Source organism: Rhinoderma darwinii, chromosome 6 (assembly GCF_050947455.1).
Source record: "Rhinoderma darwinii isolate aRhiDar2 chromosome 6, aRhiDar2.hap1, whole genome shotgun sequence".
Taxonomy (NCBI): domain Eukaryota; kingdom Metazoa; phylum Chordata; class Amphibia; order Anura; family Rhinodermatidae; genus Rhinoderma; species Rhinoderma darwinii.
Window position 1 is genome coordinate 125,813,451 of NC_134692.1, and position 19,299 is coordinate 125,832,749.

The following is a 19,299-nucleotide window of genomic DNA, read 5'->3' on the forward strand; positions in this document are numbered from 1 at the left end:
CAAAAAGTTCAAAGGTTCACAATAGACCCAACGAATTTAATCAAGATTTTCTCTGCCTTCCTTATAACCAGATTGGATGCAAAACAAAATATCCCAACAGACTAGCTGTCTGGGAGTCAGGAATTTCAAGAGAATAACCTCATACTCAAGTCAGAGGGAGGGGAGAACATTGGGAGACCAGAGCTCAGTAGAGCATCTCACCCCCCCCCCCCCTCCTTTACAGGAGCTGGAACAAACAGGACCCGGCACAAATACAGAAGCCACATTAGATCCCTATTCAAGGACCTGCACTATGTTCGATCATACTCAGTACCCATATAATTGCTTTAACTATGATGGAGATGAGTATCCAACCTGCAGCTCGGACGAGGAGAAGAAGTGTACCAGACCGGCCTATAGGTAAGAAGATTTAGTTCCGCAATATTTTTTTTTTTAGTTTGCCGATATTTTTGCAAGTAGTTGTTCCTTTTAGTTGCTGTATCTTTTTCTTAAAATTTGTCATAAATGATAGCAGCCTATATTAAAGCTGAAATAATCTCTCTTGTATGGGTATGTCTACTTTAAATAATTATTATTAGTTTTTTTGTTATTTAATAATAATTTCAGAGCAATGATAAGAGTAAAATGATTATCATTATAATATTAATAATTTATAGTAGCGTATAGAACACAGATGAAAATATATATTCTTTCAATTCTAATCAACAATATTTTTTATAAAAGTAATAAAAAATAAAATAATAATTAAAAAAAATAATTTATAAAGGCCTCTAAAGAAATTTGAATAATATAATAGTACAGTGTAATAATCTCTAATAATAGCAAAGTATCATAATAATAACAACAAAAACAACAACAATTCTAATAATAAAAATAATAAATATTAATCAACAACAATAAATATAATAATTTACAGTGACTTAGACAACATAAAAATAGTCTCTTTTCTTCTTGTATATAATGAAGATTATTATTAATAATCCTAATAATCATAATAATAAAAAAATACAATAAAATAAATAAAAATGTATAAATATTATTGGAATTTACAGTGGCATATAAAACATACCAAATAATTTATATTCTCTAAATAATAATAATAATAATAATAATAATAATAATAATAATAATAATAATAATAATAATATTAATAATAAAGCAATATCCTTCAATATTTTTCCATAATAATATACTGCTCATGGTTTATTTATATTGTAAAATCGTTATTTTACTTCCTCACAAATTATAAAACTTATCTCACTACATCTATAGGGATTGTCAATAGTGTAAATTATTTAGTATGACATTTTTATTATTATTATTAAATTATTTAGTATGCAATTTTTATTATTATTATTAATTTATTTAGTATTTGAGTATTTTATTGTTATTGCCCCAATTACATAAGTTTGTTTTGATCCTATTCTGTTACATGAGATAATATTATCGTGTTAGATGCTGCAGAGCTGAAATTGTCAATTAACTATTTCTTTATGATAACTTACAGAGTTCAGTTTACCTGCAGTCCTAGTACCTATGCCAAATTACAAACTCAACTCTGCTACATCTTGTAATATTACATTGTATTCTTATGATATACTATATGTAGAAGTTGTCACCATATTAAATTGTAGTGCAAAGTGCATAGTGAGAGATCCTAATCTCAGTTGTGGCTGGGAGTTGTAGTTCCACAATAGCTGTAGAGCTACAGATTCCAGAAAGTGGATAACAGTAGGTACAGTAGATACAACCCAACTCATATCAGTCAGGAATTGTTCCTTATCTGTTAAATCTCTTTGTGTTTCAGTTACATCGCACTGATTGCTATGGCCATTCAACAAAGTCCTGAAAGCAAAGTTACCCTGTCTGGTATCTATGACTTTATCATGAAAAAATTCCCATACTACAGATCAAACCAAAGAGCCTGGCAAAACTCCATAAGACACAACCTGTCTCTCAACAGCTGTTTTATTAAGGTAAGAACAAGTTGAATTTGGCAGATGTAGCAGAGCTGAGTTTCCCATTGGGCAAAACTCATCATGGTATCACCATTTGTTGTTTGTGGTTTGGTTTTCCATAGGACTATAGGTAAACCTACTATGTAACTCAGAGAGTTATCACACTGCAATATTAATGCAGCTCTAGAAAGTTAAATGACAAATTCAACTCTGCTACATCTCAAAAGTGCATTGTATTGTACCAAAGGGAAATTATACAATGAACTAATTTGGACTTTGGACATTAGTGTCCCCTCTCCTTATAAAAAAGAGGTTCTTCTGCCGCTGCAGTGTGTAAAGTGCCCAGCTGCTGCAGAACATCATAATACACACATCAGATGCTGCAGAACTTATTTATAAAAAAGGATAAGGGAGTTTCCAATCAATCAACCATTCAATCAACCATTCAATCAACCATTCAATCAATCAATCAATGGTGGCAGCAGCTGAGATGTGTATTATAAGAAATAATGTACCACCTATTATAAAGAATATTAGGAGTCACTTCGAAGGTCTGTGACCTGTATAAATGCGCTCATCCTGCAGTCTTATACTTTTATATGGTCACTTGTAACATTCTTATAATCTACAGTAGGGGGCATGTTTTTTATCAGTGAATTCATAAAAAAAGATTGTCCATAGTTTGTTAATCAGGGATCTTCGCTACAATTAGGCCTTATTCACACGGCCGTGTTCGGTCCGTGATATACAGTCCGCATGTCGGCCGCATTTCCCGGACCGAACACAGTTCAGGGAGCCGGGCTCCTAGCATCATAGTTATGTATGACGCTAGGTGTTCCTGCCTCCCCACGGGAATACTATCCTGTACTGTTTTCGGTCTGGGAAATGCATCCCACATGTGGTCTGTATATCACGGACCGAACACGGCCGTGTGAATAAGGCCTTACTAGGAATGTGGTATTATATTTTTTTAACTTTCCCTACAAACTATTAAACTTGCCCAGAAATGTGACACTATACTTTTGATGTCATGGATAACTTGACCCTGTAAGTAAATGGGACGAAACGAGGATCCTATGCTGCATATTAGAGGGGCTTTACAGCCTGAAAAATTGCCTAAAATATAAAAATTAGGCCTGCTGATAGGACCGCATGCACGGAGTCTGTACAGAGCACAAGGAGTCCCTACATTCTCATACTACAGAGCCGTAGGCACTCTGTATGCGGCTGTATGGGGGCTCCATATGGTAATGTATTGCGAAATATTCTCCCCTAGAAGCAGTGTCCAAAAATTATTTTGTATGTATCTGTATGAAATCAGAGGCACGTAGAGTTACAGTATGGTCCCATAGACTACTGTGTGTATAGGTGCCGAGGTTTGTATGGAATCATATTACGGCCGTAATGCATGAGACCTATCAAACTCTACCATACACTCATATTCAGAAGATGCTTTATTGCGCTGCAGCCTCGTCCAGTCCTGTGCTGCTTCTTCTGTTTATTTCATACTTATGGAAAATAAGTCACAAGTTGCAACAAGCAATCACGAGGTCGCCACAGTCACGTGCCGTCCATAGCTATATCATGGAGACAGCCTGTGATTGGCTGCCAGACTCTTGTGACATAACATCCCTATGGACATGTTATTACAGCAAGAGGTTAAACAGAGGGAGCGATGTAGGACTGGATAGCAAAGAAGGGGGAACTTGCAATCATTTAGGTGACCCCGAAATACCCAAAGTGTATGTTCATCATAATGATTGAGTCAGAAGCATCCATGAACTATGACCCCACCTTCATTTCATTAAGGGATTTCCATATCTCCGAGCTACGGCACAGTGCTTGCATTAATATCAAGGGGACTGTAGATGCTGAAATCTGAAATTTCTATATCTCTGAGCTATGTGAGCTCTGCTTTTTCCCTGTATTCCCAGCCACCTCTGCACTGATTCTCTTCCTGGATGTGGCTGCCAGTAGTCACCTCACCAGGTGAGTTGAGGTTGCTAGCCCCCCCCCCCCCCCCCCCCTCTTTGGAGATAGGTGCGGATCCCTGAGGTGGGACCTGCATCTATCAGTCATTTATGGCATATCCTTTTGATATCATGGTACATTGTGTTAAATGGCAGGGTCAGCTCTGTTGCAGAACAAATTCAGCCCTACTACATCTATGAATCTCCAAAAAGGCAGCAAAACTGGGAATAAAAATCTTAAATGAAAATACCAGGAAAAAGTCGTTTCCTATTGTCAATATTTATGAGGGTGCTTCTAAATGGCCTCTCGTGTCAGTACTAGAACTTTTGTAATAGCTGGTAGAAGGCGTTGAACTGTCCCATAGCAAACCCAGTAACAGGTAAAAAAAATATACAACTGTAAAACATAAATATGTAGTTAGAACGTCCCATAAAGGACTGAATTTTCTGCCCTTTGAGAGGGTTAAAATGTGCAATTATATATATATATATATATATATATATATATATATATATATATATATATAGATAGATATCTTTATCTATATATATATATATATATATATGTACACTTTTTTTTATTATTGTTTTTTTATTGCAACTGAAATGTTAAAACCTGCCACTATTTTCCAATTTCTGTGCATTTTAACCCTATGATGCTAAAATTTAAAAATTATCAATCGATAGGATAGTTTGAAAAATAAAAAATGTTACAGCCCCTAAAGTAGTACAAACTTAAATTTGCTAAACTATGTCTGGTGGTTGAAATACTCTGGTCATTATAGGTTTAAAGGGTTACACCAATTTAATATAAATCACCTTCCCCAGACAATTCCATTTAGTGTCCAGATCGAAGGTACATTTCTTAAGCTATAAGAAGTTGCCTGAGATATTAGGGTATGTGCACACACACTAATTACGTCCGTAATTGACGGACGTATTTCGGCCGCAAGTCCCGGACCGAACACAGTGCAGGGAGCCGGGCTCCTAGCATCATACTTATGTACGATGCTAGGAGTCCCTGCCTCGCTGCAGGACCACTGTCACGTACTGAAAACATGATTACAGTACGGGACAGTTGTCCTGCAGCGAGGCAGAGACTCCTAGCATCGTACATAAGTATGATGCTAGGAGCCCGGCTCCCTGCACTGTGTTCGGTCCGGTACTTGCGGCCGAAATACGTCCGTCAATTACGGACGTAATTAGTGTGTGTGCACATACCCTTAAGCGACCAAATGAGAAACTCAGCTCTGCTACATCTCTACTATATTTCACTTTGTTTTATTACTTGACTACATTTTTGAAAGCCCACTATACTGTTCGATTGATATTATGCTGCATTAAGTCTAATGAATGTAGAAAATTATTTCCTTCCACAATAAAAGTACCATTATGTTCATTTCTGTCCCAAAGTAACTGTAAATATCATTGTTCATTTCTTAAAAATGTCTTTAAAATGTGGAAAACAGTGTGGCAATAAATATAAATAGTCAAAAGAAGGAATCAACAAGAACAAGTTACCTATATTGTGGTTGTACCTATTTCACAACTGTCAAAATTATTTTTATCAAAAAGTGAATGGTCAATTTCTTGAAACACGATCCACAAGCATTCCATCAGTTTTTGAAACAAATTTCAGGATTCGGATTACTTGATATACAGACTAGTCTTATCATATGGTTTATCTATATACAGAATCTTGACAGCATGTTCTATATATTTACAGGTTCCAAGGACAGAAGGGAATGACAAGGGGAAGGGGAACTACTGGTCTTTTGCTTCTGGGTGCGAGTCGATGCTTGACCTCTTTGAAAACGGGAATTATAAAAGGAGAAGGAGGAGAAGAAATATGAAAAAATCCCAAAAAGACAGAAAACAAAATCTGACTAAAAACCATCATTCTGGAGAATTTTCTTTAATAGGATCTTCAGAACAAATGGCGCCTGGCCAAGAAAACAGAACTGAGCCAAGAACCAAACCGGTAGACTCGGACATCATGTTCTCCAGCCACATCTCCACCAGACAGAGTCAGACAAGCTCATGCCATGGAAAAACAGAAGAGATCAAATTTAGTATTGATTACATTTTATCATCTCCAGACCCTTTACCGGTTCTGAGACCCCAACATAATATTCTTGACAACAAATTCCATATTCTGGACTCACAGTCGAGGAACCTCCATCTCTGGAGTCTATGACATTTAACACATGGAAGCTTCGTCTTAGGTTTTTATCTTCAATAATTTCCTTATCTCTATAGATTTATTGGGTCATTTAGAATGAAAAATTTGTATTGTGGTATAAAATAATATGAACAAAGGCTAAAATGGGCTAAAGGTCTTTAAAGGGGTTGTTAATCTCTTGTCTATTGTAGAGAAGTTACAAAGAGTGTCTCTCACTCTGGAGGACCTGTCCTGTCCTGCATTACACGGACATTACATTGATATGCATGGCCACTGTGTAATGCTTAATTTCCGCTGTGGTGGCGCTGCAGGGAATTTGAACATTTGTTTTTAGCTTTCCCCACAGATTACAGCTGTTCACTGGGGTCCCAGCAGGGGGACACTTTGTGATCAGCTTATTGCCAAGGAAGCCTACTTGAAAGTCAGCATAGACTGGCAAGTAGAGTTCTGTCAAAAAACATAGGTTCCCGGATAAGGACTGATTAAAGTAAATTAATAAAATGAACAATGTAATTAATTGAAAAAAATAATAAAATAATAAGATTTATTATGAAACAAAAATACCACCTGTCCTGTGGGTTAAGCACCTATTCTGGAGGAAATGTTGATCTTTCCTTGGTAAGCTTGGCTCTTCCTGTCTTCATGTGAAAGGAAAACCTATACGGCTCCTATGCTTTGAGAGTTGCTCAGCCTCATAGACCACACACAGAGCAGGTCAAAAAGGAGTGGATGCTAAGGGGAGTAAAATTATAAAAGGAAAGACTTACGCCTTATGCACACGGTCGTGTGCGCTGGATGAGTCCCGTCAGTAATCCGAGGAAAGATAGAACATGTCCTATCTTTCCTCGGATCGGAGACTCAGATAATTTTTTACGGACCCGATTCACCCGCTAAGCTGAATGGGTCCGTGAAGACTATCGGTGCGACCATGAAGCCGTCAAAAATGGCCCGAGTGGCACAACAGTCATGTGCATGAGGTATTACACTTCTCATTTTTTATACTAATTCTGTTGGTATATTCAGTTATGTTTTGGCTCCAAAACGTGCATCAAAAACTGGACTGTTTAAACCTGACCAAAAGTGAATTTTGTTTTTTGGCGTATTTACTTTGTTTGGTACATTGCCATGCAGAGGCAAACTTTCAATAAGAATATTTTTTCAAAATGTTCCACTCCATGGCAGCAAAAAGGTCACAGGTGGTCCTCAATTCCTCACACAGTTATTCAATATCTCGTCAATGATGGTGAGCAAAAAAATTCAGGTAACTTTCCACTCTGACTTCCTTGGGAAAGCAAACATACTGAATGTGCCACCATATGGTGCTCCGTATGACATACTGTATTCTCCCCTAGAAGCAATGCTTTTAGGGGAGAATACAATACGACATCCGATATAGCATACCACAATTTTTTCTTTCAGATTTATACAAAAGAAATTTATGAAATTGCAAGGATACCGAGGTAGTGAAGGGCCCCGTAGACTTCTATGGATGACGTATTATGACCCTGTAGACTCAGAGGTTGCAAAAAGCCGTAATACTGTGTGCATGAGGCCTTAAAGGGTTTGCCCAGTTTTAAAAAAAACATTTTCCTATACTTTACTGCAGAATTCCGTTAATAGATGAGGAGTCTCCTAATTAGGATTCCCATCTCTTGGCAAGAGTGGAGAGGGGTTACAAAGAGTGTCTCTCGCTCTGGAGGATCCGTCTTCTCTTGCCTTACATGGGTAATTCATTGATTTGAATGTGTACTGTGTAATGCCTAATTTCCCCTGTGGTGGTGCTGCAGGGAAATTGAACACTTTCTGCCAGTTTTCCCCTCAGTTAACAGATGATCACCGGGGGTCCCAGCAGCAGGACACTTTGTGATTGTCAAGGGACCCTTATATCAAGTACAGATTGTCTAAAGTGGACAACCCCTTAAAAATCTGTCCTACCTAATAATGAATGGAGGGTGCTGCTGAAGACACCTGCCTGTGCACTTGCCTGGAATTCCTTATTTTCCCAATGATGTTGGAGTGAGAAATTACCTGTAATTTCTGTTCACAATCTGCTTGATCTAAAATACAGTACATTGAAACAACTCGCCATTAGAGCATTGCTATAGGGGGTGCAGAGATAGCCATAAGAAGAAACCAGTATTATAAATGGCACATGGTATTTCGGGGGGCATATTACACATTTTGCATTGGGGTCCTAGAGCTTCAAGTTACACCTCTGCCTCCTCATACATACGACCATCTTCCTGGACACATATCAGTGTGACAGGGGAGATACAGTATTGGGATCACCTGTATTTTCAGATTTTAAATGGAGCTACATTGTAAACCTCCACCCACCCTAAATTGTTAGCTATTAAATCCCATATATATCTAGCCTTAAATAATAACTTTAACCACTTAATTCTCAAAGAGTAAAACAAATATATAATTTAAGGTATTAAATATGTTGTTATTATATAGATAGACATCTATTTTTCTAGGTTATTTTAAAATGAGAAATGTGCTAATATAACGCAGGCAGCATGCGAGGCCGGACATTAAGATCTGATTTGTGCAATTAAATATATGTGTTCCTTTGCTTTATATACGGTCTTACTATGTAAATATATTACTGTGTCATATTGTTGTATTGACTTTAATTTAACACCTCCTCGCTCCTTCACGTCCCTGTGAAAAATATATATTCTACCTATTTCTTATGTATACCTGTTTCTGGAGAAGCTGAGTCAGTCAATATAGCGGCATGATTTGTCACTCAGCTTTATGTTGTGATGTCCTTGCTCCTGTAGGACTTTACTAGTATGCAGATTTTCTGTTCAGGACTTTAGGAAAGCTAGGTGACCACTGTGACAGCTGTAATGGCGGCCATATTGGGTGTTACCCAGCTTTTCTATGAACGGATGATACTATGAAATATCTGAATACCATTTTAAAGGGGTATTACAGTATTAGCAAATTAAGGTTATTCATTGTATAATGAAAAGCGACATAATTTTTTTAATATACTTTGTGTTTCAATTCACAGTTACATAGGTTGAAAAAAGACACAGGTCCATCAAGTTCAACCCTTCTCAATCAATTAATTACACGTCTTTCATTACTGACATAGTGTCTGCCATTACTACTTTTTGGGGTATGACATTCAATAATTTGACTACTCTAACTGTAAAGAACCCTTTCCTATATTGATGTCTGAAATGTCTTCTTCCACACGCAATGAATGTCCTCTGGTCCTTAGTAGAGTCCTTGGAAGGAACAGATCATGTGCTAGTTCTTTGTCATAACCACACATATATACTTATACATTTTAATAAGATCACCTCTAGGGTGTCTCTTTTCCAAGCTGAACAAGCCCAATTTTTCTAGCCTCTCATCATAAGAGAGACCTCCCATCCCATTTAATAATCTAGTTGCCCGCCTTTGAACCCACCCTAGTTCTCCTATATTCTCTTTACAATATGGAGTCCAAAACTGAATTCCATATTCAAGATGCGGCCTTACAAGGGATTTATAGAGGGGTAATATTACCATTAAATCGCAGGTTTTTATCTCTCTTTTTAGATACCCTAAAATCCTATACTTTTGCTGCTGCTGCCTGACATTGAGTGCTGCTTAGCTTATTTGTTACCAGAGTACCCAAGTACTTTTCTTGTTCAGTTATCCCCAGTTTTATTCAATTTGATGTATATGCATTAATACTATTACTGCGGCCTAGGTGCATTACTTTACATTTATCAAAACTAAAATTCACCTGCCATGTTTTTGCCCATGCTTGCAAGCTTAGCTAGGTCTTAGGGTATGTTCACACGGCCTCCAGAACAACTCCAAATATCTGACCATTGATTTCAATGAGAAAACGGCGTTCTGTTCCGACTGAGCGTTTTTCTAACTGCAAGACACTTCTTGGGACGTTTTTGGAGTCATTTTCCATAGACTCTATTGAAAAAAGCTCCAAAAACTGCCGTAAAAAAACGCAGCGACAAAAGCAGCGAAAATCGCGAGTGGCACAAAAAACGTCTGAAGATCAGGAGCTGTTTTCTCTTGAAAACAGCTCCGTATTTTGAGACGTTTTTGACTCTGCGTGTGAACATACCCTTACTGTGATATTTTACAATAAAGCTGAGCTTCAAGTATCCTACAAAGTTTTGTATCGTCGGCAAAAACTGACACATTACCATCAATCCCATCCACTTAATAAGGAGATTAAAAAGAATTGGGCCTCACGCAGATCCTTGTGGTGCCCCGCTGCTGACTTCAGCCCATTTTGAGTAAGTTCATTTATAACAACTCTTTGTTTTCTATCCCTTAATCAATTTTAGACCCACGTGGATACATGGTCCCCCAGTCCCTGCGTCTGTAGCTTCAGTACAAGACTCTTTGGTACACTGCCAAGTGCTTTTGCAAAATCTAGATATACCACATGAGCCGCATGACCAATATCCATATTTGCACTTACCTCCGATTAAAAACCAAGCATGATTTCAAGAGCTCTGCTTTTAGTCATTCATATTTGACCTTCATTGTTTACATTCAAAAGATAAAAATCTTGGACCCTTGTGATCATTACATGACCAGGATAGATTTTTATTCCATGGAAGTAAACATTGAATGTTCCATATAATTGACAGCAAGTTGAGATCTTGAAAGATGTGGGGAATTGAAATACAAAGTATAATAGAAAATTCTATAACTTTTCATGATACAATAAATAAGCTTAATTTGATGAAACTGTAATACCCCTTTAAGAACTTGACAGAAAGCGATGACTAAAGACAAAAGCCGCTTGGGGGAAAAAAAGACCGCTGCCTCCCATTAAAATTAATGCGGGTGATTTGGGCCATTTTTGGCGCTGATTCCGACTCGGTTTACGCGTCAAAATCAACACCAAAAAAACTCAGTGTGAACTGCTCCATAGGGCATATTTTTTCAGGGGATCCATCCCCACACACACACTATTTTAGCCAGACAGAGTTACACAGAGATATTAGCTGTAATGTGCATTAGCTTATTACCTTGTAAATGTGTCTTAGATCTCTCTGTGGATGTATATGACATTGCTGATATTGTACAGAAACGCTCCATGATCTGAATGTCTGTTTTCCATGTTTGAGTCATTTGTTAAATTGTAAAAATTTTAATTTTGCCATTTAATTTGTTCTCTAAACAAATTTTTGTGAAATTACATTTTAAAATACGAACCCTTGAGTTGTTCTTTTATGTCAAAAATTCTATTCTGCTCTTCCTTGGTTATACAGGTGCCATAGAGAGTTATCACCCACCTTTTCTATTGTCCTGAAAAGCAAATCTGCCTGGTAATGCAGCAAGGTTATGTATCACTGTATAGCTGTGCATTAAAAGACTATTCCCATCTTGTAATGTTATGGCATAACTCTAGGATAAGCCATAAGATTTTGATTGGTGGGGGTCCAAACGCAGGTAGCCCATGCTATTCTCCTGCACTGTGGTGCTCACAGCCAATCGTATTGCAGGGAACTGCATCACAGCTCCATTCACTTTCAGGTGGCCAAGAGCATCGCTGTGCAGGGAACAACTACTGATGAGGAGCAAAAACTCAGAAACAGTGCTGTCTACAGATGAGTGTCGCTGGTATGGCTATTAACCCTCTATAAAGGGTCGGACATAGACTTACAGGGTAGTCACCTATAGGTGGCACTAGAGATACAGTTTTCTTCCTTTTGGAGAGCTTATTTGCATACTTTTCCATTTTATTTTATTTTTTTGACGCCCTGCTTGTATCCCTGCAGCTGGATGGTATATTAAAGAGTCTGCAAAGCTAGTAGGATTTTCTGTTCAGACCTCTAGGAAAACTGGGTGACACCTGTGGAAGTTATAATAGTATCCATATTAGTTGTCACCCAGCTTTTCTAGAAATCAATATAAATAAGAATTAGGTGAATTAAACAACAAAGCTCAAAAATATATTTACAGATGTTTTTTTTTTTTAGGTGGGGTAGTAATCTAACTCAGACAATCATAGTTACATTATTACTGTACCCTGTGTAGTCCTAGTTGTTAAAGAGCTTCTATCAGATTCAAAAAGAGGGTCTTCCTTTTATCAGAAACGGTGCCGCCCTTGTCCATGGGCTGTGACTGGTATTGCAGTATTCACTTCAATGGAACTAAGCTGCAATACCAGACGCAGCCAAGGACAAGACTGGCGCTAATCCGGAAAAAAAAGCAGAAAGTTCTAGTTTTACTAATCTTATACAGCTTCTATAAGGCTATGTTCACACTGAAATTTTTTCAGGTGGAAATTCTGCCTCAAAATTCCGTTTGGAAGTTTGAGGCAGATTTTCCTCTCGCTGCACGCCGATTTTAAAACACCACGAAATGCCCTTTCTCTGCCTCCCATTGATGTCATTGGGAGGTCAGAGGCGTAAACGCCCAAAGATAGGGCATGTCCCTTCTTTCTCCCGCGAGACGGTTTTACCGCTCGTGGGAAAAAGACGCCTCCGCCTCCCATTGAAATCAATGGGAGACATTTTTCAGGCCGTTTTTGACGAGTTTTGCGGCGCGGTTTCCGCGTCAAAAAACTCATCAAAAAACTCTGTGTGAACATAGCCTAAGTTTTCCAGGGCTGGATTTTTGTTTTTATATATTTTAACAAATATTTGATCAATAAGAGAGGAGCCATATACGTGCTGTGCAGGGAAAAAGTGAGAAGGAGAAACCGCTCCAAACCAGCGCTACGACCCCTTCAAACTCAGGATCGGTGGGGGTCCTGGCAGTTGGATCCCCACCGATCACGAAGGGATGGCATATCCTAGCAATATACCATCACTTTGTGTGAAGGGAATACCCTTTGAATTGCTGTCTATATTCTGCTGAGCTCTACCATCCTACATTCATGTTGTTGATCCCCCCAATGTCTATTCCTAATGTCATATCAATATCATCTAATAATGTACATATAGTTGGGGCAAATTATGAGCTGTATATAACAAAGAGTTAACAGAAGAAATTGTGTTGCCTGTTTTGTATTAGCACTTTATTAATTAAGATTAATAATTAGCTATTAAGTTATTTCGTTATTGTAGATTATAAGCTCCAGATAAATAGAGACTAGCGCAATGGTGTATAATATGTGCACGTGATATAAATACATAATAATAGTACAAAAGATACAAGAGATATAACAAATGTAAATTATTTTCAAACCATCCCAAAAATAAATAAATAAGCAGAGCAATAATGAGATTGAGATAAACTTCTGACTAAATCCATACTGTCAGATTAATTCACTTCCATTAAAAAGTGTATTGAACGTGTGCTTGCAGCAGGGTAAATGTCTGGGAGAGTCCTAGTGGAGTCCTGTACAATATGTACATGCAGTATAAAGGCATAATAATAGTCTAACAATTTTGAGAACATGCTCCTAAGGCTGGGTTCACACGTGGCGGAATTTCACTTGAATTCCGCTGCGGACACTCCGCAGCGTTAATCCGCAGAGGAGCCGTTTCTCCATTGACTTCCACTTCTATTTAGAAGTGTTCGTTTAGACGAGGCGTAAAATTCCGCTGCGGAGCATAGGCTGCGGAGCGGAATTTGGTGTCCGCAGCATGCTCTGTCTGTTGCGGACCAGTGGCGGACTGGTTGCGGAATTTCTCCATTGACTTCAATGGAGATTCTAAATTCCGCAATGAAGTCCGCAGCTGTCATGCACATGTTATGTGTGCTGCGGATGCGTCTTGCTTTTTTGACATGACATTTCTTCATTCTGGCTGGACCTATGTATTTCTAGGTCTACAGCCAGACTGAGGAAGTCAATGGGGCTCCCGTAATTACGGGAGCGTTGCTAGGAGACGTCAGTAAATAGTCACTGTCCAGGGTGCTGAAAGAGTTAAGCGATCGGCAGTAACTGTTTCTGCACCCGGGACAGTGACTACCGATCACAATATACAGCAACCTGTAAAAAAAATAGAAGTTCATACTTACCGAGAACTCCCTGCTTCTGTCTCCAGTCCGGCTTCCCAGGATGACGTTTCAGTCTAAGTGACGGCTGCAGCCAATCACAGGCTGCAGCGGTCACATGGACTGCCGCGTCATCCAGGGAGGTCGGGCTGGATGCCGAAAGAGGGACGCGTCACCAAGACAACGGCCGGTAAGTATGAAATTTGTTTACTTTCACTAGGGAAAGTGCTGGCCCTTCTCTCTATCCTGCACTGATAGAGAGAAGGGAAGCACTTTTCCCGCAGTCCGCAGCAGCTAGTCCGCATCAATTTACTGCACATTTTGGGCAGATCCGCCGCAGAATCTGCAACGCAGATTCTGTGCGCCATTGATGCGGACAGTTGCGGAGGAAATCCTCCACGTGGGGGCATGCCCTAACTATTCTGTTTGTGGCCACTTTATAGGGGTTGTCTGCTGTGGGCAATCGCTTTTTGTTCGAAAGGTTCCTTGACATCGCTTGGACCCAGGGGCGTAACTAGGAAAGACTGGGCCCCATAGCGAACTTTTGACTGCCCCCCCCCCCCACCTGACAATGAACATTTATCAGCTCTGTGTGCAATGTAAAAATACAGCTAGGCCGCTAAGATGTAGATCATCTCCCCCTTCCATATTTTATGAGAGTTTATTATGATCCCACACCCCCCCCCCTTGTAGAGTGCCTCACACACCCTTGTAGAGTGCCTCACACACCCTTGTAGAGTGCCTCACACACCCTTGTAGATAGTGCCACAACTCCCCTTGTAGATAGTGCCACACCCCCTGCATATAGTGACACATACACCCCTGTGGATAGTGCCGCATACCCCCGTTGTAGATAGCGCCCCACACACCCCCTTGCAGATAGTGCCACACCCCCTCATAGATAGTGCCACAGCCCCCTTTACATAGTGCCACAGCCCCTTCACATAGTGCCACACCCCCTTCCCATATTGTCACACATACTCTTGTAGATAGTGCCACACACACCCCTTATAGATAGTGCCACACATACCCGCTTGCAGATAGTGCCACACACCCCCTTGTAGATAGTGCCATACACCCCTTTGTAAATAGTGGCACCCCCCCTGAAGATAGTGACACCCCCCCATAGATAGCCCCAAACATCCTTCTCATAGATAATGCCACACGCCGCTTGTAGATAGTGCCACACACACCCCCTAGTAGATAGTGCCACACAAACAAATGAGAAAATCCTTGTTCTCACCTAGCCCCATTCCCGCGATGAACGGAGCTGCTCCACAGCCTCTTCAGCAGCCTATGAAATGACGAGATGGGACCCCCTTGTGTTTTACAATATGAAACAGCATAACTAGTGACTCCCTAATGTAACGTTTATGTCACAATTACTCACTTTATGAGTAGGGGCGATCCGTTAATAGATTATTAGTCAAAAATGTGCAGCTTCTCAAATAATGGTCAAGTCCTTTTGAATCTCTCTAGTCAAGTAAGCTCGACACAGCATTGGCAAGTATATAATAGTATCAAAACCATTAAAGACAACTGATTTCTCCTTAGGCTGGATTTACACGAGCACATTACGTCCGTAATGGACGGAACGTATTTCGGCCGCAAGTCCCGGACCGAACACACTGCAGGGAGCCGGGCTCCTAGTATCATACTTATGTACAATGCTAGGAGTCCCTGCCTCGCTGCCGGACAACTGTCCTGTACTGTCATCATGTTTTCAGTACGGGACAGTAGTTCCACGGAGAGGCAGGGACTCCTAGCGTCGTACATAACTATGATGCTAGGAGCCCGGCTCCCTGCACTGTGTTCGGTCCGGGACTTGCGGCCGAAATACGTTCCGTCCATTACGGACGTAATGTGCTCTTGTAAATCCAGCCTAAGGTTGGATTCAGACAGCCGTAATAAGGCTGCAAGACCTGGTCCTTATGAGTCAAACTAAAATAAACATAGTTTTCTATGGGGATCTAAGTTAGGTTTAGTAAAACCATGGCGGGTCCGGGATTACCATCCGTAAAACAGACACTATAATGCGACTGTATTAGTGTATCTGAAGCCGGCCTGAAACTGTAATGCAAAGTCCTTGCGTATTCAAGGACTTTAATATTTCATTACAGAAACACTTCATGTTCGCTACTCACCCAAATGAAGTTGTCAAGCTTTGAGTTGTCAAGGTGTGAAAGAGTAGGAGGAAAGCCTTCTTCTGATGCCTGTAAGCCACAAACATGCCGTATATATTACATTATTGTAATGTAGTAATAAAATGTGCACATATAACTGCTGGCATTTGATTTATGATGGGATATCAATCATTTTTCACAAAGTGATGGCACAGATTGTGGTTTTTCATCCTGCCAACCACGCAGTGGTCTTGTTCGGGACTCAAGTGAATGGCATTTAATATCGAGCAACATAATACAGGTGCACGGCGTTGTGACCTTATTTAAATGTCGGAGCCAGGAAACACCATTCCCAGCGCAATTATAATTTAATTTCATATGCCTCTCTTGCAAATCTCCTGATCGATCACTGATATTAACATTAATATCGTATTACCCCTGAGCAAACGTCAGCTGCTAGATTGATACGGATCACCAACTTTCTATTAGAAAAGTTACAGGCTGAGCCGCGTGCCGCACACAGTCAAATTAACATAAATTAATGTGTCACACAAGGATCTGTGGTATAGAGGTTATAGCTGTAAAAGAGGATTCAGGCCACAGTTGTATGGGTCCTGATGAAAAATACTTTGCATTTCCTGGAAGAAAAGTCCCTACCAAAAAGATCCAGCAAAATAATGTTGAATATTTTTGCTTTTTTTTTTTACAATAATTTTGATCACATTTTGTCAAATAAATACAACAATAAATGTAAAAAGTGGAGACATATCAGTCAGTAAACTGAACATAGAGCTTCATGAAAAAGGAGGAGAATAAAAATGATTATACTGGAGGCATCTGGGGATGTAGTAGAAAGTCACTACGGATAAGATATAGGACGTGTCAGATGGATACCTCTGACTGGTCATACATGGGGAGAAAGTGGACCCAATGAGCCAATAACTACAACCAAGAAAGAAAGCAGATGAAAAAGGAAGATAAAAAATAAATCCAGCAGGAGGGTGGTTAAGGGGAAATTAGGAGTTTTTTTTTTTTTTTTATCAAAATCAGGGGTGTAGCTATAGGGGGAACAGAGAAAGCAGTCACACCCAGGCCCTGGTGCTTGAGGGGGCCCAAAGACTGCTCTGCCACATAAGAAGGCACTTGTATTATAAATGCCACATGGTAGGTGTGGGCCCTGCTAGAGATTTTTGCATTGGACCAGAGAGCTTTAGGGTATGTTCACATGATGTGTTTACAGGCGTATTTCGGGGCATTAACGCCTGGAAAAAATGGTAGCTGAACTCCTACAAACATCTAGCCATTGAATTCATTGGGAAAAACGGCGTTTAGTTCAGACACCCCATAAATAGAAGGAGCATGTCACTTCTTGAGCCGCTTATTGGACCTGTTTTTTATTGTGTCAATGGAAAAACAACTCCAAAAACATCTAGAAAAAACGCCTGAAAAAAACATTTTCAGCTTAAAAAATGGCTGAAAATCAGAGACTGTTTTCTCTGAAAACAGCTCCGTAATTTTCAGCCGCTTTTGTTGTTCTGTGTGTGAACATAACCTTGTGGCTCATTCAGACAAGCATATATGTAGACTGTGTGATGGCCGTTAAAACATCGTCCGTCACACGGACTCATGTGTTTCAATGGAGTGTGTGAAGGGTCAGTGAAAAATTAGGACATGTCCTATTTTCTTGCGTTTTCACGCATCCCTCCATAGACCCTAGTCTATGGGGGATGCGTGATAACGCGTCCCGCACGGGTGCACCTCAAACGTGAAAAATTGCAGTTTTTCACGTATGAGGTTGGCCACGTTCATGTGAATGTGCCTTAGGGGTAATTTGCACCCACGTACTTTGAATGGGTTTGGCCATACTCATTTTTTTATCTCCTATCCGCAGTCCAACCACTGAGACTACCACCGATAATGAGAACCGGTTTACCTTCCAGTTCCTAGGAGCCCCATAGGAATGGAGCGGTAGTGCACATTTTCAGGCATCGCTCTATTAATTTCTATGGGGCTACCGAAGATAACGCTCGGCAGCACCATCGAAATGCATGGAGCGTACTACCGCCTATGGGGCTCCCAGAAACGGAAAGGAAAGACTGTTCTCGTGATCGGTCGGGGTCCCATCGGTCGGACCCCCACCAATCAGATATTTATCACCTATCCTGAAAATGTAAATAAATGAAATATTTTTTTAAAAGTGAATCCTAACTTGGATTTACAGTTGGTTCTTCAGCGATTTGTTAGTAGGAATTTTTTTGCAGACAACGAAGAAGATGACATTCCCGCTGACATTGGCTTCAACAAAGCACTGTAGTAAGCAGTATTTGGGATTACTTGCACGCAGGCAGCGGGGCTTTAGTAATTATTGGCCAATTGCACCAGAAGAATAACTTTTTTTTTTTTGCCCCTTCTCTTCCCAACTGAAAGAACTTCCTACAGTACCTAAGGATAGGTCGTCAATTTTAATATCCTGGATAACCCCCTTAAGAAGTGGAGTTGAGAATCTCTATTCTACGTAGCATAAGCCGTAGTTTGCTGTTTTCGTAAAGGCTGAATCCTGCAATCCTCCTTGTATAAACACTCCTGGGGGCTTCTAAAAATGTATGTTGGTCGGCAATGCCTGAAGTAAACAGCCCTGGTACCCTAACGTACACTATGAATTTGATTTCATTTAATGAGAATCTTAGGCATCTGCTCGCTAAAAGCGTTGGCTCAACATAATGGTTTTATTTTTCACATCACTGGTCGGAACACAGTTGACATTTAACATTTTTAAGACTACACAGAATTAAAGTACTAAACTTCAGCTAGTGAACTTTCATCCAATGCTGCGGCTCGGAAATATACAATTCCCAACAGTTTTATTTAATAGTCTGATATTCTCGTAAAAGATTCTGAATCCCTCAAAGCTCCAAACAGAACTCTCCAAATGCTGGGTCTTTACGACTTTTAATAAATGAGTCATTCACTGATACACAATCTGTATTAGTGTATCTATATCTTAAAGGCGTTTTTTCCATAATCATTATTTATCACCTATCAACAGGATAGGTGATAAATATCTGGGGGTCCAACCGCAGGGACCCCCACCGATCCTGAGAACGACCTTATCGTGCTGTTCCTGGAAGCCCCAT

The 19,299-nt window shown here is 39.8% G+C and overlaps 1 protein-coding gene across 1 annotated transcript; it reads left to right on the forward strand.

The window, feature by feature from the left end:
* Nucleotides 1–292: 292 nt before the first annotated feature.
* On the forward strand, nt 293–6,142 carry FOXL3 (forkhead box L3). The gene is made up of 3 exons (XM_075831394.1): nt 293–399; nt 1,808–1,976; nt 5,655–6,142. The coding sequence occupies exons 1-3, from the start codon at nt 293–295 to the stop codon at nt 6,123–6,125; spliced, it is 747 nt and encodes a 248-aa protein (XP_075687509.1). The 3' UTR covers nt 6,126–6,142.
* Nucleotides 6,143–19,299: the final 13,157 nt, after the last annotated feature.